Source organism: Cyprinus carpio, chromosome B12 (genome assembly GCF_018340385.1).
Source record: "Cyprinus carpio isolate SPL01 chromosome B12, ASM1834038v1, whole genome shotgun sequence".
Taxonomy (NCBI): Eukaryota; Metazoa; Chordata; class Actinopteri; order Cypriniformes; family Cyprinidae; genus Cyprinus; species Cyprinus carpio.
Window position 1 is genome coordinate 11,208,030 of NC_056608.1, and position 27,062 is coordinate 11,235,091.

Consider the following 27,062-nt stretch of genomic DNA (forward strand, 5'->3'; position numbering starts at 1 on the left):
TTTATGTAATAAAAACAGTAAAACTGTTTTCGATTTTAATATATTTTAAAATGCAATTTATTCCCAAGCTGAATTTCAGCCGCCATCACTCCAGTCTTCAGTATCACATGATCCTTCAGAAATGTGCTGCTTAATATTTTTTATGGAAATTCAGATTTTTATTTTATTTTTCATATTATTTATATTTTAGGATAAATAGAAGTGACATTATATATGTCACTTTTGATCAAATAATTCAATCTTTGCTAAATAACGCTCAATTTCTGTTGTAAAAAATCTTACTGTCCCCAAACTTTTGAGTGGTAGTGTATTTGCAGACACCAGGCTGTTACTGCAGTCAGTGCTGAAAAAGGGCTGACTGCCAGGTTGAGTCTGACATTCTCACCCTCCACACAGACACTCATGATCACGGACCGGAGCGCTAATGGCTCAATTTTGTGCGAACAAAGTGAACTCTACTGTGATGCCACATCATTTGGAACCAACAGCTTACTCTTCCTTAAAACTCGCTGTGAGGATATTTATAGCAACCAATCTGATGTCAATGACACATGAATAAAAAAAATAAAAAAATAGCAATACAGCAGAATTCAATCTGCAGCTCCCTCTCAGAAAAGCACAGCAAAGAGAGCCCTAGCCAGCATTACCCACAAGGCTCTTGTGTCTTTTCTGATCAAAAGTTGAATGAGAACAGATGGTGATTAGAACCAGCATAAGTGAAGTCTAGTCACATAAAGCTGCCAGACGTGAACCGCCTCCACACAGCCGATCCCTACTTCCCCCATAGACAGACAGCTTGTTGAACAGATGACCTGTCAGTCCCAGTGCAGCTGCAGATCATGAGCATCCAGGAATTCAGAGGTGATGCCCAATGGATTGAGTCCGCCGATAGGCCCAGGCATAGTGATGTCCAGCCACTCCATGTTGTCCAGGCCAGTGTCTTGGAGACTAAAGGACAGGGCGGAGGAGGAAGGTGCAGGCAGGTTGGTGAAACCCAGCTCTGAAGTGTCCATTGGGGAGTTTGGCTGCTCCAGTATCTGGTTTTGAAGCTCCTCCAGCAGGCCGAAAGTTCTCTTCTCCGGCTCTGTGTCCCTAACCAGCGTGCCCTCTAGCAGAGCCTCCAACTGGTTGTCAGAGTCCAGGGAGGCCAGGCTGGGCATGGGCTCCACCATGAGCGCCGGCGGGGGTGCCATCTGCACCTGGGCGGGTGGACGGGACAGGACGGTGCTGATAGGCAGGGTGGTGATGCTGACTGTGACAGGCATCAACTTAGGCACAGATGGCTCCTGTTGACTAAAGGGAGTGATCTCTGCAGAAAATAATAAGGGGTGGCACAAGAAATTAAAAGGAAAAAAAAAGAAAAAAAAAGTTAAATAGATCTTCTCCACAATATACACAAAAAGTTCAAAAGTTTAGGGTTAAGACTTTTTTGGAGTCTTTTACTCCAGTCTTCAGTCTCACATGATCCTTCAGTGATCATTCCAATATGCTTATTAAGAAATTAATACTGTTATTCACGTTTCTCGAACACCAAGTTCAAGAAACACGAGCAACAGTAAAAAGAAAATCTTACTGATGGTAAACTTTTGAACGGTAGTGTATGCCACTGAATGGAGCAGATGCCAGGCTGTTATCGCAGTCAGCACTGGAAAAGGGGATTCTGGGAAATGTAGCCAGGATGAGCTTGACATTCTCAGCCGCCACACAGACACTCACGATCATCAAGTGAGAAAAAAAATCATCTGTATTTGGATTTATAGTTTGAGTTGAAAATGAATGTGATCTATTGTATTCTGCAACAAAATGACAAACTCACCTCCACTTTCTATTAAAATGTCAAAGAGATCATCCATCTGTTGACTCATTGCTGTGGGAATCTGCAAACCGACAAAATATAAAAATGACTCTTCAGTTCAAGGACAGCACTGAAGAAAAGGCGAATGAGAAGGAGCAATAATTACAGTCAACTAAACTGTAACTAAAATAACTACAGTCATCACAGCATTAAACAATAGACAAGGACTACAAAGAGACAGTTCTCATGAGATAAAAAGTATTTACATAGCACCTTAAAAAAAAAAAAACGAATTCTTTGGAGAAAACAAAAAATGTCATACAATAAAATAGTGATATTGTAGACTGACTTTTTTGTGACAGGTGTCGGAGTGCATTTATTGTATATTGAAATATTGATACTGACTGATATTGAACTATCAAGTATTTCATTTTTCTTTTTCATGGGGGAATTGGGGATAATACTATGAGACCAGGATAGATATTTTTGTCTGATAAGTATGTACTATGTAGTATGTAATAACTTAAATTTCAGTCATCATATGGCATCAGAGGATTTGGAATATAAGGTCTGTCCATCTTAAGTGGTCTATTTATGTTTCCTAAGATTTGAGTGGTTACCTTTATGTACTAGTACTGCAAAACACTGAGACCAAAAAAAAAAAAGCATTGTTTTTTTTCTTATTAGTTTAACTCCACCAGCCATTTCTGTGGCCTAGATAACTTTATATCCAGTCCCAGAGATAAACCAACATGAAAATTAGTGGTATTTTTTAAAATGAATTCTGTGGTATTTTAAGCAAATTCTTACCTCCACAGACACACACACACACACACACACACACACACCCACACACACACACAAAAGATAAGTCTCAAACTTGAATTGTTCTGCACGCACATTATACTTACATCGGTACCCCCTGAAGAAGGTTTAGGACTGAGAATCAAACCCTTTTCTAATGTAAACTGATTTTAAAAGTGGAACTCTGAGCAAAATTCAAAGTGTAAGGAACAAGAATATGTTAAATGTTAAATGATTATTACATCCAGCACACTGTGATAAACTGCCAAATTCAAATAAGCTTCGGCACTTTGACTATCAGAAACTTGCTTAGCACTTGTCCTATTATCAACTGTTTATTTTATGTTTCAGACATTAAAATACACATAAGTACTAAAAAAACCCTAAACATAATTCATTATCATTTGCTGTAATTTGACACATTTTAATTATGTAATTGTGTAGATAACTAATGTTTATTCTTCTCCCAGTTCACTGGCCACTTACTTTCATGTCCTTCAAGAGAACTGGATGAATTTACCTTTTGTAAATCTGTCAGACTCTGATGCTATGCGTTGCAATCTTAATTGTTGGAATATTTTAAGCATATTGTGTGAAAGGGTTAAAAATAGTCAAGCAACCATTTGAGATGGACTGACCTACTGTGCATGAGTCACATGGAATACTGCACATAATTGGTGCATTTCTTTTTCTGTTTTGGAGATTGGTAGTATATATCACCATCCCCATTCCATGATAAAAAGAGGCTCATTGCTTAAGATCTCATTTTGTGTTTCACAGAAGAAAGAAAGGGATTGGAAAAACATTGGAAGTACATTTTTGGGTGAGGTAAAAATTGTCAACTTCTGAAACAACCCGCTACGAGCATGTACCAGCATGAATAGATATATAGGAAACAAAAAGTCATCACCTCTGAGACGGCAGCATTCTGTAGGCTGCGGGTCTGTTTGACGGCCTCCTCATAGCGGGGCGGTTCTCTGTTCTTGGGTGTCTGGTTGAAAACTGGGGACTGTTGGATGAAGGATGTCTGGAGATAAAAAACTCAGTGAGCACTCAACTCAAAACAGAACTCAACACTAAAAACCTCTGAATAAGTGTAGGATGTTCTACTTTGTTTAGTGGCCCATTGATAAGTGTTGATGGGATGGGGGACGTCTGAGGTGAGATCCTGTTATCTGGGGAGCTGCTGAGAAAGCAATGAGGTATCTCCAGGCCTGCTGGGTTCTCAATGGTACTGTGCTGGAAACCTGACCTCTCAGTGGTGCCCAGAGGCTGGGTCTGTGTGAAGAGTAAACCAATAGGCCATGAGCATTTGTATCATAGAGAGCATTTGTGTTTGTGTTATGATCTTTCTGCTTGGTATTTTGCAAGTCTTTTCAGGTCATGCTGGCAAGGGTCCACCAGGCACGGCCGTCGATGAAAATGTTATCAGCTCATCACAACCAATGAGCTCTAGTTACACAAGTCATCCAGGACTCAGGCCAGGCTCGTTCACTATGCCAAAGTAATGGCCATCTAGCTGGGAAACCTTAGCATGGTGCCCTGCTGCCAAGACAGGCCAATTACAGTCGAGTGAAAGCCTAGAAAGAAATGAGACCAGCAGCTAACATCCATCTCATTGATAAATGACTCTGCTGGACAGACAAAACTAGATGATCCCAGAGCTCACAGATTATGTTCACTTGTTCCAATTGCTCCTGCTGGCACTCATCCTGTTCTTACTCAGATTCCACAGTCATTGAATACTCTGTAAAAAAAAAACTCTGTAGTGTGGATAAAAGTGATATGCGTCTGACGTTTGGTCATCTTGAGAACAACATCAATTACAACTTTGTCTGATAAATTTTTTATAGTAAGCAGTTAGACAAATTGATTTATCTATATTTCCAAAATATTTTATGCTGAACATACTCATTTTGAAAATATATCTATGGAAGACCGTTTCCGCCACTGAAAAAAAAAAAAAAAGGTAATGCACCCTTTTCACAAGACTGTGATGATGCGTTATTTGTATTTTTAAAATGGGAATGCAAAATATATATTTGTGGTACTCTCATTCACTGCTCAAGTAAACCCGACTATGATGGCTTCCGCTGCTGTAAAAACCTGAAAATGTGAAAAAGGTCCATTGCAACTTCTCTCACAATACTGAATTCACTACAGGAGGACTTCATTCACCCCCAAAGCTGTGTGAGGCATGTTTTATTACGGATACGCGCACTTTATTTCACGTCTTCTGGACTGTTGACAAAAAGCACACGCTTACCCCCATTGTGAGGTTTGGAGGGGCCAGGACAATTTTTAATATAACTCCATCTGGATTCATCTGAAAGAAGAAAGTCATATACACCTAGGATGCCTCGAGGGTGAGAACATCACAGGCTAATTTTCATTTTTGGGTGAACTAACCCTTTAATTAGGGCTGTGCCTACAAATATATTTTAAAATGTAATTTATTCCTAAAATGACAAAGCTATATTTTCAGAAGCCATTTCTCCAGTCTTCAGAAATCATTCTAACATGCTGATTTGGTGTTGAAGGACCAATTCTTAGTATTATCAATACATTATTAAATATTATATAAAACATATATATTCTATTACATAATATTTATGCTATTATATTTGTTAAATTATATAGTATATGGCAAAATATTTGTATTTGGTTATAAGACTGACCTGAACTATATGGTTGTGACTGAGCAGCTGTTGTGATGTAGGACTCTCTGCTTTGGTGGGCTGTATTTGTGGGGTCTGAATTAAACCTGACACTGATGGAGAGACAGCCTGCAAAACTGGCTACAAAAAGACATCAAGATTAAATTTAAGTATTGACAAGTATTTACTGCACCTAACACATATATACACAATTTTTGTGTTACCTGTAGTTTGACATTAGTGTTGGGCAGCTGGATGGTAGTGGTATTATTTGCTAGGGGCACTGGAAGAAGGATCTGAGTGCCCCCATGCGGAGTGGTTAGCAGAGTCTGGGGCTGTTCTATGACCTGTGGGACTCCTTGGTGGCTGATAATGAACTGATGGATTGGAGTAGCTGTCACCTGGTTGGGATGGGCCTCCTCAAGCTTCAATAGCGTTGGCATAGTGTGTGGACTCAGTGTGTAGTTAGGAGGGACAGTGTTTTCTGTTTTGACAGACGCCAACATAGTGGCTGGACTGGAAATTTTATTATCTTCTGCAGGTAGAACAACCTGTCCACTCCTTTTTTCCACCTCTAGCTGCATCTTCAGTTCTTCCACAAGTTTCTGCTCCTGCTCCAGTTTACGCAGCAGTTCCTCAATTTGTCGCTCTTTTTCGTGTAGTCTCTGGTCCTGTTCTTTGGGAACTGGAGCTGCCATTACTAAACTGTGGTTTTGGCCCTCTGCCTGTCCCTCTTTGCTGTGAACCTCTGAAGAACCAGGAGACACAGGTGGAGTGGAGCTTACATTTTCAGAGGGCTGTTGGATGGGGGATAGGGTTGTAGTGGTGCTGGACACCTCCATAGGTGTGCTGCAGGGCTGTATCTTAGGTCCTGTGCAGTTGTTGGGTGCAGTCGAGGCATTGTTTTCTTGAAAAGGCTTAAGCCGTTCAATTAGGTCTGTTTTTGTTCCAGACACTGGAAGACCACGTAATTTTAACTCAATTTTCAGCTCTGCCACCTGCCAAAATAAACCCATCATTAGTAAAATTACTCTATGAATATTAGCTCCATAGAGAAAATAAAGTGATTTTTGGGTTACCACATATATCACCATAAAAATAGCTACAAATCATCTGGATCTACAGTATGCTTATATTCTAACATTCTATTTATCAAAGAATCCTGAAATAAATGTTATCATGATTTGTACAAAAGTATTAAGCTGTTATCTGTTTTCAACACTGATAATAATAAAAAACTTTTTGTGAACGTTGAATCATATTATATTACAATATATTTTCTGAAGGATCATATGGCCTTGAAGACTGGAGTAATGACTGCTAAAAATTCAGCTTTGCCATCACAGGAATAAATAACAATGGAAAACGTAATTTATTGTGTAACAATGTCTTTTTATATAAATCCAGCCTTGACGAATATAAGAAATTTCTTTCAATTATGAAATGAAATTTTCTGTGAAAAAAAATCTGTCGGTACCTTCATCTCCTCCAGGTTGGCAGGTAGTATACCTGCCTTGCGGTTGGAAAGGGTGCTGTTGGGCCGCACAGGTGTTGCTGTTGGTAGAGACACCACAATAGAGGCAGGAAGGCTGTTGGTGCTGTTGATAGCCACTGTGGCACTGCTGTTTTGGCCTTCCATCACATGCCTGGTGAGCAGAGAAGCAGATGGGAATAAAGGGAAGAAACAACACTTAACATCACAGAAGGAACAATTCTCAACAAATAAACATCATCGAACAATGCAGAGGCAGAATACAACGGCAGCTAAAATAAATCTTGCACAAGAGATGGAAAAGGAAGCAATAACCTCTTCGACTTCCTGCCATTAATGAAAATCACTAAACAGGATTTGTTATCGGAAAATAGGTAATGGTCCTGATGGCCACCGGCAACAATAATAGCATTATGCACAGATACACAGATAACAAATACACAGAACCGGATCTCCTTGCTTACTTGAGAGGTGCAGGAAGGATGGTCTGGTAGTTGTAATGCTGCTGTTGCTGTTGGCTCAGGATCTGTAGCTGCAAAAATAGCTGCTGTTGTTGTAGTAAACGAGCATATGAGGAGTCCATCGGGGCTTGGTCGGGTTCTTGTTTCTGGTCTGGGGGAATGTATTGATGATATTTTAACTTTTTCACACGTGGCTTGGCCTCCTTACTCTTCTTACTGCGGCTCTTGTCCGCAGTGAACTTAGGCTGACTTTGCTGTAAATTGAACAGAGATTTCCCATTATGCATTACATCTAATCAAGGGAATTTCATAAATTTTTGTTGTTTCTTCAGTTCTTTACTGACCTTTACAAGGGTGTGCCCAGACTTCACAGGGGCCATGGTGACTAGCTGTGGCATGGGTGCTGGAGGGCTAACTGAATGCTCATTGGTGGAAAAAGGCTTGAGGAAATCTGTTGTGGTGGTCACTGCAGGAAAGTGCTTTGAAAAACAATACATGATGAATCTCAGGTGTTCTGCAAAAATTCAATTTCTATATTCAATTTTTTTGCACCATGAGCTCTGAAGTTAAAAGGAGGTGGCAAGAATACCTGTAAGAAGTTATTAGGCAATGGTGAGGACTCTTCAATGGCCCGGACCTCCCCAGGTGAGGCTGCAGAACCCTGGGACTCATGACTAGCTGGCTGCTCAGGTGAAAACGCATCTCCACTGTCCTCATCAGCTGGTTCCTCTAGAGTTCTAGGGTACTGCATCTGACCATCTACCCAATTAAAACATAGGATAATGTATCATACTTCATTCAATTTATGTGCCATGTTCATATTTACCCCAGTTTAATACATAAATATAGTTTGCATTTTCACCAATGATGGCCTCCTTGACACTGGAGTCCACAGGCAGGATGTTCTTCTCCACAAGCTCCATGGGGCCGGGGCGTTGAGCGATCTTCTCATTCAGGTCATCAGCCAATCGAGCTCTCTTCAATTTCAGCTGAGTGGCTTGCAGAGAAGGCTCCGCCACTGTCTCTGCCAACCCACCAAAAACCAAAACATCAATCATTTCAACCCACACTCCTACTGAACCACCACAACAATCACACAGAGGTCAACTCAATCACAGAAGTAAATAGTGCACAAGTACAGCATCTGGATGACTCTTTAGAACAGTTATGCTGACTGGTTAAGCTGCCACTGCTTTAAGTTTCTGCTGAACTAACTTGATAGCATAGTTTGGTAAAACTATTCAGATATAAACATTGATCATCGTACATACATCAGCATATATTGCATATCAGATATGTTTGACATATGTTCAACCATACTTGATTTATACGCTAAACCAATAGTTATTTAGACAACATATATACCTGACTAGTATGGTTGAGCTTCCATTCATTCCATTTGTTGTACTTTATGTATATGTGCGTTGATCAATGTTTATATGTGAATAAAAGCCTAAATTAAATTTGTTCATCGTGTAAAAGTGATCATATCTTTTCAGGAGACGGAATAATCTGCACATTTTATATGGATTACTTTTATGGTCTCTGATTTTTTCTGATCATCTGATGTGAAGTTTTGGTGGAATGGACTTGGATGGTCAATGGATGGACAGAAATCTGTCAGGCTTCATTAAAAAATATCTTCATTGCTGTTTTGAAGGTAAACAAATGTTTTATGGGTTTGGAACGGGGTTCCATTTTTTGGAAAGTTGTGTCTAAATTGTCCTTACATTCAAACAAATGGCTCTCGCGTGTTAACAGAGAGAAAATATAAAGTAAAATGGATCAGAAATTACTCCCAAATGATTCAGAATGAACTCAAAATCAAACTGAATAAATAGACTTGGATTTGGAATCAAATCAGAGAAATCTGTATTGATGCCCATCTCTATTAACAAGATTTGAGAGCTACAGCTACAGCTTTGTTTAAAAACACAGTAGATTCAAAAAAACTTTTCCCAGCATTACATGTATCATGAATGGAGGATTACCTTGTAAGATGTGCATTCGGACCAACTCGGCCCTTTCTGGACGGCTGCGTATTTTGTGCTTTAGGAAATTTTCAGTCTACAGAGAGAAAGGATACAGAGTTTCAGAAAACGAAATCCCTCTGTAATTCAGGGATCAGAAAGTAACCATTATAATGATCTCCGCTGTGCTTTGCAAATAACAAACACATTTACAGAAGGCTTAAGCTATTAAATCAACTGAGAGGTTCACATGTGTCCCATTACAGAGAGCTGGGCAACCCTGAAGAGGTTTCAGGGAGGAACAGAGAGCCCAGATGGCTGAGGAAAGTGCAGGAGGTCTGGGGCTTGGTGCCCTGCTCTTACCCTGGCTCTCTCAAGGCTGCGAATCTGTTCATGGAACGCTGCAGGGCTCTTCAGGGCTGTAAAGTCACACACACACAAGCAGAGCATCAGTCTCATGAGGACACAAGGCCATCACCCACACTTCAAACACACACGGCTCTTTCATCTCCTGCAGTCTTTCTAAATGCTGTAGCGCTTGGTCTCACATATTACTCAGAGCAGAGATGGTGGGCGCACACAGAGAATAGCAGACAGACTACACGGTGCCCTTCAGGACCAGACAGCTACCTTTTAATCCCAGCAGAATCTATGCCTGATATTACACTGAGCTATGAGACAGCATGCAGTGTAATCCCATCAATCAGCTCAGACATGGCCAGAGGAAAAAAAATGTACCTTTATGTAAGTATGAGAGATCTCACACACTGCTCGGTGACTTGGTTGAACGGAAAAGTGGTTATGAGCAATAACAGAATGAGCGGTGGTGAGGCGAGAGGTGAGCTTTTGGTAAAAAAATACCATGTGCATTGGTCACCTATGCCTGGTTGTGAACTATGCTGAAGAGTGAGAATAAACAACTGATTCAAAAGCAGATGTGGTACAGAAACCACAGCACCAACTGATTTCTTAAACGCACCATAAAAAAGGAAGGTTTACATGACATCAAAAATTTAGATGTAATGTGGAACACAAAGAATGTTACACTACCACTACCAACGTTTTTTTGGGGAAAAGTTTCTTATGTTCACCAAGTTTAATTTTTTTGATTAAAAGAAATACACAGTTAAAACAATAATAATGTGAAAATGATTAGAATTCAAAATGGTTTTATTTTAAAGGTTCTATTTAAATATATTTTTATTTTAACATTTATTCCTGTGATGGAACAGTTTTGAATGGTAGTGCAAAATGTGATTGGGATTTTTAAATCTCGCAACATAATTTTTCACATTTACAACAGAACAATTATTTTTCCTTAAATATAAGTTAGATATGCGAATAAAGCCCTGTAAAGTCAACATGACATTTACTGCAGCCTATTCTTTTTTGTATGATTTATTGGTTAGTTATTCAAAATGTAAAAAAAGATTTGGAACTTGTTTTTTTAAGTCTTTCTTACTTTTTAACCAATCCACTTTTCACAATCCAATTAATTCATGATGGATAAAAAAATTAAATAAAAAAAAAACATACTTTTTTTTTTTTAGATTATGAAGGAAAAATGGGTCACAAAATGCCATTTCATAACTAAAACATTTTAACATATTTAGTTAATATTAGCAGTTTTCATACAGAAGTAAATATGAATCATCCTCACGTTCATATGCTGGTGCACACAGCAGTATTAGATGGCAGGGGCTGTACTCACGTGGCATGATGCCCTGATCAACGAGCTGCTCGCGGGTGCGTCTCTGCTGTAGCCTCAGCTGGAGAACTGGTGGAGAGAAGCAAGAGCAGTGTTACGTTCTTGACCCAACCTCTAGATCAGGCTTGTCAACACTACACACAGAATGGAACTTTTCCACCTGATTAACACACCTACAGAGCAGTGTTACGTTCTTGTACACACACACAACTTTTCCACCTGATTAACACACCTACACACACACACACACGCAACAAAAGGAAATCTAACCTTTAGCACAACCGAAATCACACACATTTCCTCTCTAGAATTACATAAGAGCCACCATTCAAAAAAAAAAAAAAAAAAAAAAAACCTAGACCTTCTTCCTGCTACACAAACAACAGGCTCTTGAGCGACCCTTTTGAAGTGTGCTGTTTGGAAGACTTCCTGAGAAAATTCTTAAGACATTTTTCTTTGCCCTCTTGGCTGAGCCTCCCGGATTTACTTGGCTGATTATAAAAACAGCTCAAATTGGTCAGAAAGACAACATGATAACGTCTGACTTTATCAAGAATCATGAGCTCTATTAGCTGGGAATTTATAAATCTATGAAGGCAAGTTCAACACACAGCTGCATGTCACACATGCCAATATCTGCATGAGGTGATTATTAAAGAAGTTTGTTGTTAATGCTCAACATGTGACTAACAACATCATCCACATACATTTTATGCATATTAATAAAACATGTACTGTCAGTCTGCCAGTGTCAAATGCAATGATGTTCTACATGCTTAAATGCAGGAACAGAAAGGTTTAATCTGACTAAAAACTGAGTCAGTTTACTGTTAACAAGGTCAGCTGAGGTTGAGCAAACGAAACTTTGGAGGGTGCTGAGGGAACATGATTGGCATTTTATTGTTTTCACTATGAATCTGTGCACTAAAGCTGAAGTGTGCAATTTCTGCACCACTTGTGGCACTGAAGAGAACTGTATTAACAGTTACTACTGATAATTATAAATACTTACGAAAAACTGGGAAAGTATTAGGGCTGCACAATGAATCGAATTTCTAATCACGATTACAATTATGAATGCCACAATTACATAATCGTTCAAAGCGGCAATTAATCATTCAAAGTCCACTTGTGTTATTCTGTGTGTTTAAGATGCTTTTTTTTCTTTCTACATGTTATCTTAACATTTATTCCATTGTTTAAATTTTAGTTTTAATACAACACTATAATACCATTCATACTTTTACTTTTTTGCAATTTAAATTTAAAACCAATCCGATGTATAGTTGACATTAGAGGCTTAATACTATAGAAAAGCACTAAAAGTTCTTCGGTTAGAGTGTTTTCAGCTTGTTTATTTTCATATAAAAATACGGCATGCAGTTGCATCAAACAATGGTATAAACATCATTCAATGTAAATTGTGATAATCGTAATTAATAATCGCAATTTCAAGGGAATAATCGAATATTATGATTTTTGTCATAATCGTGCAGCCCTAGAAAGTATTTTACAATACAAAAAGGACATACTTCAGCTCTGAGAGGAATGAATGCACCATGAAGGAGATAATACTGGGGCCTCTGCTACAGTATAACAGATGCATTCCTGGTGCCCTGACTACACATGACTCAACATTGACCTTGATCCTAATCAGGTTAATTTTTTACTTGGGGCACAGAAGAAAAAAATCGTTTGGGTCTCCTTGATTGCACAACATAGCATTGCAGCTTTTTAGGTTGGGTTATTCCACATGATGAGTAAAGCAATTTCCATCATGTTGGTTTCTATCAAGATGATATATCTCAACACTCTTTCACATCCTTTCAAAGTTTTTTTTTTTTTGACGATCAGAGTCTGCTCAAACATGGCAAACATGCTGAACTAGTGGCTTCAAAATAGCTGTGAGGATCAGAGAATTATATGATAACAGTTCATATAATATAATTATATTATTGTTACACATACTGCAATTCAAAAGTTTGGGGTCAGTAAGACTTTAAGATTTTTTCTTAATTTGACCCAAAAGTATAAAAAGAAAAATGGTTTTTTTTTTTTTTTTTTTTTTTTTTTTTTTACTTTCTATAAAAAAAAAAAAGAAAAATAAATGCATCAGTTTCAGAAAAATATATATTTTATACTGTTTTCAATGATAATAATAAAAAAAATTCTTTGAAAATGTAGCTTTGGAATAAATTATATTTTATTATATATATATATATATATATATATATATAGAAAGCAGTTATTTCAAATTTGCAAATATTTTTGATCAAATAAAAGCAGGCTGGTCAAGCATAAGAGACTTTCAACCACATTAAAAAAATCTTACAGACCCCAACCTTTTAAACAAAAGTGTAACATAATTTAAATAGTTATAATAAAAATAATAATACTGACTTTGATGCCTTTAGTGTGACTAATCAGTGAGCTGTTCTTTACCTGTTTGCAAATCCACAGACATTCAGACGGACATCTTTGGCTGTAGCATCACATGCTGTGTTTTGAGCATCTCAAGTAAAGTTTTTACTTATCTCTCAAGTTTTTGCATTCTGATCCATTCAGCAACACATCTTCTATAAACAATCTCTATGAAATGCATCCAGTCAAACTCAGATGAAACTGAACCCAGCCAGATTATAAGTGACTTCATTAAGACCTATTAACTAACTAGCCAATTTTGAAAACAAGCATCTTTATGCAACAATTTCATGCCAATCTAAGCCGTGCCTTTTGTTTTGATGGAAATGCTATTATCTTAAACAATCACTGAACTTCCTGTTGTGCATCTAATGGACAATCTCAACCATTTGCAGCAGATTACCTTGATTATCCGCAGAGTAATGCACATAGCTCTCTCATGAAAAGCCAATCAATAGTAGCTTTCTTTTTTCAAATGCTGTCATGCAAATTTCCATTAAACCGAAGCCTGGCAAACAAAGCTTGAGGCAGCCAGTAAAATCTATTCAAAATAATCTAAACCTATATACGCTCAGTGATAGAATGATATCCACCTCTCAGAGCCGAGCAGCAAGCTGCAGAACCTGGTATGAAGTTTCCTCTGCAGATGCTGTGAGTCTCCAGTCCTAAGCAGGCCATGCCGTCTGCCCGTCCTGCCTCACGTTCAGAGTACCTTAAAGTGGGCTCCTGACAGCACCAGAGCTTTGTGAAAAAAGCACAAGGACCACGTTCTTCAGGGCTCTCCATTCACTGTTAGCAGCTCCAGTGAAACTGGGACTCCCTCAGAGAAGACAACATCTCTGCTCCACCAGCAGATGGAGAGGAGGGAGCAGAAAGACCAGACCAACCATTATTAACCCCTCCCTGCCACTGGAAGTTCAATTCTAGATCATTAAAAAGTGCTCCTTTTTATAGTTTAGAAGAGCGATGAACGTTCTCTGTATGGACGAGTGCAGCATGGATGCTTCATTTTTTAGATCTGAGCAGCAAAAAAGCATAAAATAGCTCTCAGTTGAAATAACACAGTAAACATCTTGTTTGACAGACAGCCAGAGGATGAGTAACTGACACGGGCCATGCTCTGCCAAAGTCGTTTACATTTCCACTCGCTGTGACGGTGTGACCTCAGCATAGCTAGAGACCTAGAGGAGCAGCCCTCACAGAGCTGTGAGCCACCTCATGCAGACAGCGCTGTACTGTGACCTTTCACATGTCAATCAAAAGACTGCAACCAAACTACGAGGCAAAGAAATGTCAGGATTGTGGAGGCTGCTTCTGTGTGTCAAGAGCGAATGAAAAAGGGCTTCTCTTTTTCAGCGCATACAGAAATAAAACGTTATTTAATCAACTGGAAATAAAGGCTAAACTAATCAGCGAAAAGAGAGAGCCAAAATTAAATAGCTGAATTTATGCAGGCTGTGATTACAACCGGGAAAACAAATACCATTCCAGAACATGGACAAATTTGAAATCTCACAATAAATTCACCAAAAATGGGCAAAAAAATCTGACTGATGGTGAACATTTAGCCAAGAGGGACATCTAAATCATATATCGTCTGTGATTTTGTTGAAGGACAAACAACTTAGTACCACTCTGTACTTTTTAAACAAAGTCTCAGAAACCAGCTGTTTCTCACATCAGATGTGTCAAGTATAAACTAGGCTTGTCTCAACTGCAGGTCAACTACTAACATCTTCGCTGGCTGATTTTTATATTAACATTATTGTCTATTTTGTCTACACTACTGTTTAAAAGTTTGGGGCCAGAAACAGAAACAAATTTTTTTTTTGGAAAGAAACACTCTTATTCAGCAAGGTTGTATTAAATTGATCAAAAGTGACAGTTAAGACATTTATTATTTTACAAAAGATTTATATTTTAAATAAATGCTGCTCTTTTGAACTTTTTAGTCATCAAAGAAGCCTGAAACTGAATATCAAAAAAATATTAAGAACAAAATTTTTTTGAGCATTAATTCATTATATTAGAATGATATCTGAAAGATTATGTGACATTTAATTTTTTTTTAAATATACTAAAATAGAAAACAGTTTCTTTAAATAATAATAATATTTCACAGTATTGGTTTTACTGTAGACTCGATGAGCATCAGAAATCTTTTAAAAACATTTAAAAATCCTATCGACCCCAAACTTCTGAACAAATGTATTATAAATAAAACAATAAAGTGAATGAATTTAGGTATGACAATATTTAGATTTTTAAAGAGATTTAGAGTTTAAACTTTATATGTGGGTTAGAGGATGGCAGTGATAATCTAAAAGTGAAAATCATTATCCGCAATGAAATATCCAACATCAGCCAATATATACCCAAGTAAAAAAGTTATACATTTAAAATACATTTAATTCATACTAAATATAGTTCAAATCTATTAACATATTTACGGACATGTCACTCAAGACTTACTGACATAAAAATGATAATTAAACTTGCACTACTCATGTACAACTCATGCACAATGCACATTTCTTCATATTAAGCCTAAAATGCATTTAAATATTACTATTGATGAGGACTGTATGATCTTTGAAAAATATCAGTCTTTATATGCAAGATATTTAAAGTATACCTGAAGTAAACTTGCAATAGTTCCACTTTAGCACAATCAAGTATACTTCAGTATATCTTTAGTTGGACTTTAGCACTACTTCCAAACAATTAAAGAGCATTAAGTACAAAATTAGTTGTTCTAATTTAGCAGACTTTATTTATTAAAGTTTTTTTTTTTAAATTAGAATTACAGGGTATTTTACTATATACATAAATATGTCAGTGTATATGTAGTATACTTAGAATAAAATAAATGTATTTCAAATACATTTTACTATATTTATTTTCACTAGGGTTTTCAATTGTAATCAGTAACTGATGGTAATGATATATTGTGCATTGCTAATTTATGCAAATGACTCAATCCAACAATTTTTATTCAGCATCATAGCAAGTGACATACCATTTTTGCGTTCATTGAGGGGGGGCAGCCTCTGGCTGGGGTGCAAGGACAGTTCGCCCATCTCATGGGTTACAGCCTCACTCTGTGGGCTGGGTGCCAACAAACCACCAATCCCAGCATCCCCCTGGTCCTCCATGTCTCCTCAGTGAGGAGTCAAGGGTTTCGCTGGGGATCAGCAGACGATATGGTCACAGTAAGCTCCTCACTTCAGTTTCTGCAAAAGACAACGTCGGTATAGATTCAAGTAAAGAAAAAAGTAAACAGCAAAAGATAAGTGTGGAGGAAATTTTAGTCTCAGTTTGCTTCAGTATGCTTGAGTTTTCAATGAGCTGAGAGATAACAGGAAATCTATTTGTGTGTATGTGTGTGCAAGACAAATGTGAGACAGAGATGTTATTTTAGTTTCTTAGATGTCCTGGCTACTTAGAAAATGATTTGCATTAAATTCTTAGAAACTCATCTGGAGGACGTAGTTAAACACCTTTGATAGACATATATGTTGTATATGCATTATGATTGGATAAGATCAAAGCATCCGCATTTGATGAAGGTGTTTTCTCTTTGTTGCAATTTACAGCCAACACTGAATGACTGTATGAAAGTAGACCTTTTCCTGCATGAAAATAAATATTCAAAAGACTTTTGTCTCATACCTTTAATTGAAATGGAAAAATGCCATGACAATAAGCAAAGGAATTTGGTCCAGGTTAGGCAGACTGTGTTTTAGTAATACTTGAAATTATAAGTGAAATGGAGAGTTTGGGAATGATGTAATAGTTCAAGGATGTGGTATAAGGTCTTTAATATTACTTTAGCCATGAAAAACGACCAAAAACACAGAGGATGTGTTGAATCTATGGCATATACAGTTTCTGCTGTAGCGCATCTATCAAAGCGCTAACAAATAATAAAAACGAGTCATTCCACAGACGGTGAATGAATAGACGTTGTGTTTGCTAGCCTATCATTACTCAACTTAACATCATCCCAGTGGTTTAGATGTGAAACCAATAAAAACATAAACACAGCACTCACCATGGTGCTGTAAAATGCTAGAATACACTATGACCACATCAGCACAAACCACAATCATCCATTCCCATGAAACACTTGCCATTCAAAACCTCCTGTCACATGGGAACTGAGAGGCAAATTTTTCTGTTGTTAATTTTACAATACAGTACAAATTTCAGTGGCATATAAATTTAGCAACTGATCTCAAACAAAATCTGCACAAGGGGATGGTGATGGATTTTGTTTAACTTAAAACTCGATTTTGCCAGTGATGGATTTGGCTTCCTAACTTCCTAACAAATCAAACATCACATTCTGGATTAATTTTTTTTTTCCCTCTTCCTGTGGTTTTCCACATTCAACCACCTGTGAGCCGCTCTACACACCACCCTGCACCCTGAAAAAAAGGGGGGCAAAAAATTGACTATTTTAGCTGCCTGTAACATCTGATCCAGCCTTTCAAAAAAGGGCAGGTTTCTAAATACGAATTCCAGCTGTTTGTACTGGGTTATCAATGACTCAGGCCATGTACTCGAAAATGTATCTAGTAAAACATTGTGGGACATGTGGCCACCGACCTAATAAAGTTCCCAAAGCATGTTTTGATATGGAGACGGATAGTATTGGAAGAAAACCGCATGGCCTGATATGACCTCTGAGTAAAGAGAACATTAGCAGCATCTACTCCCTCCAGGTTTTTGCAATTCTTTGATCACTAAATATGATGCAAAATCAACAAAATGTAGCATTTTTTGCATACATGCATAATTTGCCATTTCACACATAATAACCGCAAAAAAGTGTCATACTAGTACTATCAAAAATTATAGTAAATGACTCAGTGATAAAACAATTCAGTTTAGTTATAATGAATGAGGTAGTGTGGTGCATGCTTGATTGTTATTAGGGTTGTTATTATGTTATTAATTGTTTTGTGGTGATTTGTTTTCTTTTTTTGTGTTTTTTATGTTGTATGAGACAGATAACACACAAAGTTATGTATAGCTGTCAAACAATTAATCACGATTAATCACATCCAAAATAAAAGTTTTTATGTAAGCTAATATGTGTGCGTACTGTGCTATTTATTGTTTATATAAATACACACGCATACAATATATAATTTGAAAATATGTACATGTATTTACATGTATCATTTATATTATGTATAAATATATTTAATATTTTTTTAATATTTTTATATGCTTTATGTGTGTATTTGTGTGTGTTTATATATTAATATTCATTCACACAGTACACACATTATGTAAACAAAAACTTTTATTTTGGATATGATTAATTGCAAGTAATAATTTAAGAGCACTGAAAATATGACAAAATACCTGTTTTGGTAAGTATTAATGTAAACACACTCAGTTTTTTTTTTCCTTTTCCTTAAAAAAGAGAGAATCACTCACTGCTGTTAACTAAATTTGTAAATTGTGAAAAGTTGTGAAAAATACTAACAAGAAATGCGGAAACGATTCCTGTTTCAAAGAGAGCGAGTGCAGACGAGGAATCGATGCGCCGCTTGCTTGGCGGAGGAACAGTGAACCGTGTCTACACCGACGCGACACCAACGTTATGATGAATATATATTAATGGTAAAACATTAATGTATTAGCTAACATGAATGCACAATGAACAATACATTTATTACACAATTTATTAATCTTTGTTAATGTTAATAAAAATAGAGTCGTTCATTGTTCATGTTAGTCCATAGTGCATTAATGTTTACAAACACAACATGTGATTTTAATAATGCATTAGTAAATGCTGAAATTAACATGAACTAAGATTGAAAAAAATTGTTGTGGAAATATTGTTCATTATCATTTATGTTATTTATATATTTTAACTAATGTAATTAACTAATGTTAACTAATGAACCTTATTGAAGAATGACCGCAGATGAGGCATTACGTTCATGGCACTGCGACCAACTTAACATTTTACAGAGTTTAATGTAGCAATGTGGTCGCTCAGTTTTTCAAGATCAGTTTTAATCGTGTAACTGTTAATAGATTTGAACAAAGAAATAAACTGTTACTACGCACAGGCCGTATTGATTGCAAATACAAAAATAAGACGAGTAAAGAAAACGCGGTACTTATTAAAATAATCACCCTTTATTTAAATATATGAACACAGAAAACCGCTGTTAACAGCTTAATATAACTTTTCCCATTCTATGACTAGTAAAATAATGGCAACGTATTCTGACAAACACGGCTCTCCTCGGAGTAACTGCGAGCATTACGTCTTCTTCTTGTGTGACAGGTGTCAGCGTTAAGGCACAATACTGCCCCCTGGGAGCTCAACCAGGTACTGGAGCTGGAGTATTTACATGTGGTGTTATAAGATAACTGTTCATTTCAAATATTGCGGTATATCATCACACACTAAATTAACACGATATCGATAATTGTTTATTTGAATATCACGGTTATTGTCAATACCGGTATATCGCGACACCCCTAGTCTCTTTAGAGGACATTTGAACTCTGTGTCAGTACCTCATAAACAGGACGAGTCGGGGATTTGTCATGTCATGTAGTGCCGCATCCAATGTAGCATCACTTATTATGAGTTCTATATGTATTATATATTTATCTGTATTATTTCTTTTATAGGCTATTTATTTAAGTGTTTTGCAGGGTGCGTATTCACTGACAGAAGTGCTAAAATAAACACAAGCTGACGAGTTAAATCGGGTGTGTTAGATGAGTGAGACTGTGCTGGGCTGCTCCAGGACAGTTCTGAAAACCATTTCAGAGACATGTTCTTAAATGTGACTCATATAAAATATATGACATACAGTTTAACGTTTAATTTAATATTATTTATATCTCAACACCGCGACTTTTAATATATTTTTTATATAAAGTTTGAGTTTTAGTTTGTTATTATTTGTAATTCTTACATAACTAACCAGCAAATGTCATCTACTCGTCCTCTTTATTTGGAAATTTCTAACATTCTCTACACTGTAAGATCTTTTGGTTGGTAGTCAACACAATACACAAAGTGTATATGTTTTGAAGGGCATTGTGCCAACATCCAAAACACTGTATGTGTATTATGAAGTCACTATTAGTCCTTCATAGTCACTGTTGCTAGGATACAGCAGCCTCCCACACAAATAAACTCAAGCTGCTGGAGCTCTCGCTCTCTCAGCAGTGCACTGTTTAGTGATCACTCACAATGAGACAGGTCAAATGTAAACTTACTGTATGTACACTGAAAAAAAAAAAGTTTAAGAATATATTTTAAAATTTAAGCCTAAAAGGTAATATATATATATATAAATATGTTAGTAGTAAAAGTATTTCCCTGTCTGTATCTTAATTTGATTTTCATTTGCAATGTCATACTAAATATTGTTTATTATTTAGAAATGTGTATTCTATGGAAGGACACATTTATGAAGCATATGATTTAATGTCACACCATGTGAATATTTGCATGCAATGTGGCATACACTCACCGCCACAAGCAATGGTGATGCAACACGAAGCAATAAGCTGGCCTCAAACTTGGGAAATTGCCATGGCAATATTGATATAAAATATAAAATATATTCAATAATAACACTTCAACACTCCACCACATCCATTCCAGGCCATTAAGCAAAGCTGAAGACGGCCATCTGATGTGGATCCACCGCGTCAAAGAATAACATTTAAACAGTCCACATCTGGCTTACACCACATTAAATATGTGGTACAGTGATCTATGAGATACACTCTAAGGATAGTTACAATAATAATGTGTATCTTACATAAGAAAAACAGAGGGGCTGTGCTGCTTCTGTGGTCTGCTGTCTCTAGCATGCCTCACTGTTAGAGCTCATGGCTAAACCATTTTCCATACATCTCTCAAACCACATACACTTCAAACTATAACAGTGTGTGCCAAACTATCTATCACAATCGATTCAGTTAAGTTATTGAAGGCAATTAGAGTAAACATCAACACGTCTCAAGAAGGAGCAAGGAAAAGAAAAAAAAATCAGTTGGTTTTCTATAGAAACAGCAAGATCTAGAGAGGTTTGCTCAAAACTAAGCAGGTAAACTAATGGCACCTCACTGAGAAATGACCAGCCTTCATGTTTACGTCAGGAGAGGTCAAAGCGTAGCTACTTAATTGGACAGTTCACCCTAAAATAAAAAAACTGTCTTCATTACTCACCCTCACGACGTTCCAGACTTTAATTCATCTTCAGAACACAAATGAAGATATTTTTAATATTCTTTCATAATTTTTGTTCACGAAACCAAAATTTCCATGCTTCAAAAAGCACATGTAGATATTGCTCAACCATATATGTTTGACATGGAGAAAAAAATCTCATTAAGATTTTGCACGTTAAAGGGATACTCCATCCCAAAATGAAAATGTTGTCATTAATCACTTACCCCATGTCGTTCCAAACCAGTAAAAGCTTCATTTGTCTTCGGAACACAATTTAAGATATTTTGGATGAAAACAGGGAGGCTTGAGACTGTCCCATAGACTGCCAAAAAACTAACAGTGTCAAGGTCCAGGAAAGTATGAAAAGCATTGTCAGAATACTCCATCTGCCATCAGTGATTCAACCGTAACATTATCAAGCGACAAGAATACTTTTTGTACAAGAAGAAAACAAAAATAAGGACTTTATTCAACAATTCCTCTCCTCTGTGTCTCACCAAATCAGCGTAGCACCATTTTGGCAATTCTGAGCTGTACACAGGCGGCGTACGCTCTTCTGTGTCAGCCGCGCTGCGCCGATGCATTGTTGTCTTTCAAACCAAAACGTAAATACATGTAAAAAACATATCCTTGTGGCGCGGCTGATAAAAAAGAGCATACAGCGCCTGCGTACTAGTCAGAATTGCCAAAATGGCGCTATGCTGAAGAGGAATTGTTGAATAAAGTCGTTATTTTAGTTTTCTTCGTGTACAAAAAGTATTCTCGTCGCTTCATAATGTTACGGTTGAATCACTGATGGCAGATGAAGTATTCTGACGATGCTTTTCATACTTTCCTGGAACTTGACACTGTTATTTATTTGCCAGTCTATGGGACAGTCTCAAGCCTACCGGTTTTCATCCAAAAAACAGACAACATTGTGGCGAAAAACTAACACTCAATATTAACTTAAAAATTAAAAATCTCATTTGCGATTAAACTGTAATATTGAGAAAAAACGGCATTGTTGCATGTGTGTGATATTATTTCATTCATATAAATATAAAAAAAAAAAAAACCTATACAGTGATATTTTTGCTTTCATAACTTGAATTATAGGGGCATTTCAACTGCATTCTAATAGACTTCATCATACAGTGAATGCTTTTGGATTTCAAGACCTGTTTTTTTTTTTTTTTTTTTTGCAAAGTCAGGGACATACTTGATAATGTTTTTTTTTTTAAACGATAACATCACAAACCTATATGTTGGTTGCAGTGAAAGGACAAAAATTATGAGATATTTTTGCATTTATGTTCAAGAAGCTTGGAACAACGGGATTAAATAGTTTTCAGGGACTAATAAAACACCATTCTTCCAACTGCTTTAAGCATTGGTATAATAGACATTTCATTTCATACTTTGATTAGGGCTGCAACTAACGATTGCTTTTAATCGATTTTTTTTCGATTAATCAGTACCTTATATTTTAGTTGTGCCCATTTTTTCCCCACAGTAAATTATTAACAAAGGGTTTTTTTTAGACTTTTTTTTTTTAACAATTTTGCAAGTCAGGGATCATACTTGAGTTAATGTTATCCTTTGTCGAACTCTCTGCCAGCTTGCATATCTCGATTTTTAATGTTTTCACCATGGCAACAGGGCTCCTAAAGTAGTTTAACATCCCGAACAAAGCTTATTAAGGAATCTTTCAGCAGACGAATTAAAATTAGTAAACATTTTATTATTTTTTTCCTGTAAACACCCTTATACCTGGGAAAAGCTGTTGGCTTTGCTGTGAAATTGTAAACCAACAATGGCATGAAACCTGAATGGAATCACATTTAAAGTAAAATTTAAAAGAAAAAAAATTGGACACACAAAAAATTGTGTGAAAAAGAGCAATGCTTCGCATTTCAAATCTTCAACATTAACCTTCTCAGTGTTAGGCCATAAGACTGGAGACAGCTTTAAAGTTTTGGCAATGTTATCAGCTTTTGGAACAACATGGGCAAACAACATTGTACTGCAGAATCTGCAACAAGTAAAAGTCTTTGCACACTGTGGTTTTCAGAGACTAATAAACACCATTCAAATATTACAAACTAAAAACTGCTTTAAGCATTGGTATAACTTGACATTTCATTTCAGGGATTACATTTGATTTCAAAATGGATTATATTTTACAGGATTTTTCAGTGACTAATAAAGACTTCGTCCGATTAACCCGAGCTTACTTCATGCCGCCTGCCTCACCCATCACAATGTTTGCAGACAGAGAACGGGAAGCTGGTAAAAAGGCCACTATTGGCTATGCTAAACTGCTGTTTTAAAACCTCCGGTGGCTCATGACTGCCACAATATGGTCACCGCAGATTTTAAAATATGCACGAAATGAGCCGCTTACGGCAAATAAAAATTATTTAGCAAACGAAGCCACTAAATTAGTGACTATTTAATAATCGATTTTAACTAGTTCGATTAGTTTCAGCTGTCTTGTTTCAAATGGATTATATTTACAGCATTAACAGTCTAGTAGGAACAAGTTAACAACACACTCTTGGTTTTCATGAAACATTTTAATTGAACCAATATACTGATCAAACATCAATCAGCCACAAAGTGACTTTAATAACTAGTTCTTGTTTCATGTCTGTTGCAATAAGCATTGTTCTAGTAAGGAAGTTACAACACTCTTGGTTTTCCTTTAGGAAGGTGTGCCCTCAAGCTCTAGTTCTCCATTCACCCTATTAGCACAATAGCTTCTCCTTCACAGTGGCCAACATTTAATCTGTCTCAAGTGGCTTTTATGTCAGGGATGTGAACCTGATTCTGCTGAGACAGCATATTATGAGCCATGACCAAATACTCTGGAAAATATCAAACTCCAATTAAAAAGCAAAACCAGATGCTTGATCCTTTTCATGTGCACAAGCAATGATTTCCATGTGTTCATCAAAGGAGAGAAACAAGGTGGGCTGGCACAAGATAAATGTTTAGTTTACTTCGGCCCAGCACTTGTGCTCAACTTCCTCAGAGAGGTTAATGACAAACTTTAAGATTAACTTTTGACAAATGGTCCATTAATGATTTCATGTGGGGAATCAATAAAAAGTCCATGCATGTACACTAAAGAATTTATCCATTATGAAATGTCCCAGATGCGTAAAGATATGTACCAATTTAGCATTTTAATGCAGTTGCCAGTGTACATCCTAAAGTCAAGTAAGTTTGGGTGGTCTGCCAATGTTATAAAAAATATTTTTTGAATTAAAATTAAAAAAGAAAATTCCCAAAACAAAGAAAAAGTTAATAATCTGAAGTACAGCTAAAAATCTGTTATTTTAGTATAATTTATAAAGCATTACTTGATATATTGAATTAGATTTTGTTTTATATTTTCAGTTTTCATTTTAAGTTTGTTGTGTACGGCTGTCATTTTATTACTTTCTTTTTTTATATTTCTATTTAGCTTTATTTTTATATTTCAGTTTTTATTTTAGAACTTCCTGTTAAAGTCAACTTAATTCATTGCAGTTACTTACAACATTTCTGATTTCCATATGTAGTATTTTCCTTTGTTATTTACAATACACTTCACATTCATATTATATTTATGTTAAATTCAGCTTAATTTCAAAAACTTTCATAGTTTTAATTAATGATAACAACTCTGAGCTAAATGTGTCATTCTCTCACACAATAAGTATAATAATTATACAGTAACAATTTGTGTTGAGCTTTTATGATGATTTTGTTTTTTTTTGATAACCAATAATAATTTTTTTATTTGAATGCCGATAACCGATATGTTGGCCGATAAATCTATATCCAAAATTTTATGTACTTTTGAGAGCCTGATTACAAAAAAAGGTCTCATTATTAAAAGCCACAACCCAAAAACTTCAACATAAGCAGCCTAGTTTGAACAGTGTACATTTTAAAAATAGTTTTACTCTCCCATTACCAAATTTCATCACAAAAATTCTTACAAATAAATAAAATAATGCATAAATAATGCAAACAAGTTGTCTCAGGTCAAGTGTTTCTGAAGGATAAAATGCATTATTTATCTGCTGTAAGATATCGGCCAAATTTTCTTATTGGGCCGATACCGATAACAGAAAAAATTAGCATTTATCGGCCGATAACGATATGGTGGCCGATATATTGTGCATCCCTAGTAACAATAATATGATACTAAACACACTATTATTAAACAGACAACACTCAATTTTATGCAGTATGTCTCACCTAGGGGTTCTTTGTCCGAAAAAGGTTGAGGACTGCTGGTTAACTAATCAAAACTTAGGGATCGTAGTCAATAGCTGAGACTACAGGATACACTTGGTAAAATAAAAAAAAAAATAAAAAAAATGCTGCTTTCTGTATTTATAAGAAATCTAGATATGTGGATAATGTGGTAAAAACAAAATTTGCATGAAACCAAGAAAGATCAAGCAAATAATAGCATGTGAAATCTCGATTTTGTGGCAAACTATACATTTCTAATCAAAAACACATGACAGAGCATAAATCTTGCAACCAGGCACTACAGAATTTGATTTCTGACATTCATGACTTGCGGTGGCATGAAGTGGAGATGCCAGGAGTGTAGTCTAAGAGCTTCCCATATAAAGTTACACCTGTGTATGACTCACGAGTTGTTTGAAGACTGCAGATCTAATAGGTTGTTTACACTCATTCACATGGAGTTTCGGTTTCACCAGGAGAGTCAATGAGACACAAAGAGGATGCAAAAACTTCCAGTGCGTTTAATCTTTCTGCCATACAGATACTTAAATCATCAACAGACCCTTCTCCTCGGCCTACAGTAGCTGACACTGAGGGGCTCAACATGTAAACCCCAGTGTCTCAGCATAAACATCATGTGAAACAGCAGTGTTGATCTACAGACATCAAAACTCAATGTTTACAGATAATACAGTAAGTTATCATGCAAGTAGCCTTTTTTCACGACATACAGGTAATGTAAAGCTCATCCGAGAATACTCACAGTTTCATGTTTGTTTTTATTTTAGAGTGTACATGACCGTCATGCTCCGTGATTGTCAATGGCTCAATCCTCAAATCAGCAAACAGTCTAGCATGAGAACTACAGCGCTACACATTAAATCTCTTACTGCCATATAATGTCGCTTCTTACCCTGTTCCCTATAGCTGTGTCTAGCTTGCTGTAGCCCCTTGGTTTAATACTCCATAACTGTCCTTGATGTTGTCACCCATGTATCCAGGGATTGATTCTGTTTTTCTTTGGGACTGAAGTTTTTCTCTTTTTTTGAGGAAGTAAGATGGCCGATGCTCGTCTGAACTCGGTGACGCAAACAGAGGTGTTACAGGCCAGTCACCATCGTGGGGCGCCAATGTTCCGTCTATCTTTTTGTATATGTTACAACTTCATTAAAATGTGTTTAATTTGAATAAAATTACTGCTGATTTAGGCAGGATTGATTAAAGGTACAGTTAACCCAAAAATATAGATTTTCGTTTCACTTTTACTTCTCAGTCACCAATTACCTTCATG

The 27,062-nt window shown here is 36.5% G+C and overlaps 1 protein-coding gene across 3 annotated transcripts; it reads right to left on the bottom strand.

Moving 5' to 3' along the window:
• Positions 1 to 65: 65 nt before the first annotated feature.
• Positions 66 to 27,059, bottom strand: LOC109068867 (myocardin-related transcription factor B-like). Of its 3 annotated transcripts, XM_042735342.1 has the most exons (17): positions 26,685 to 27,056; positions 26,535 to 26,603; positions 16,328 to 16,541; positions 10,891 to 10,956; positions 9,543 to 9,598; positions 9,201 to 9,276; positions 8,072 to 8,233; positions 7,799 to 7,968; positions 7,554 to 7,688; positions 7,213 to 7,463; positions 6,734 to 6,902; positions 5,481 to 6,254; positions 5,278 to 5,397; positions 3,710 to 3,877; positions 3,510 to 3,626; positions 1,817 to 1,877; positions 66 to 1,309 (listed from the first exon to the last, which is right to left on the bottom strand). In XM_042735342.1, exons 3-17 carry the CDS (start codon positions 16,461 to 16,463, stop codon positions 816 to 818), a joined length of 2,955 nt encoding a protein of 984 aa, XP_042591276.1. In that variant the 5' UTR covers positions 16,464 to 16,541; positions 26,535 to 26,603; positions 26,685 to 27,056; the 3' UTR covers positions 66 to 815. The 3 variants fall into 3 exon arrangements, with proteins under 3 accessions (XP_042591276.1, XP_042591275.1, XP_042591277.1); XM_042735341.1 differs by lacking the exon at positions 26,535 to 26,603; XM_042735343.1 differs by lacking the exon at positions 5,278 to 5,397 and having other exon boundaries at positions 26,535 to 27,059.
• Between the last annotated feature and the right edge of the window lie 3 nt (positions 27,060 to 27,062).

Bases quoted from the DNA above. Each gene is read 5' to 3' on its own strand.
- LOC109068867 (XM_042735341.1), bottom strand. From the start codon at position 16,463: ATGGAGGACCAGGGGGATGCTGGGATTGGTGGTTTGTTGGCACCCAGC. The intron at 7,689-7,798 runs GTATTCTTGCCA...TGTTTTTCAAAG, and splicing joins TGCCTAATAACTTCTTACAG to CACTTTCCTGCAGTGACCAC. The intron at 5,398-5,480 runs GTAACACAAAAA...GTCTTTTTGTAG, and splicing joins ACACTAATGTCAAACTACAG to CCAGTTTTGCAGGCTGTCTC.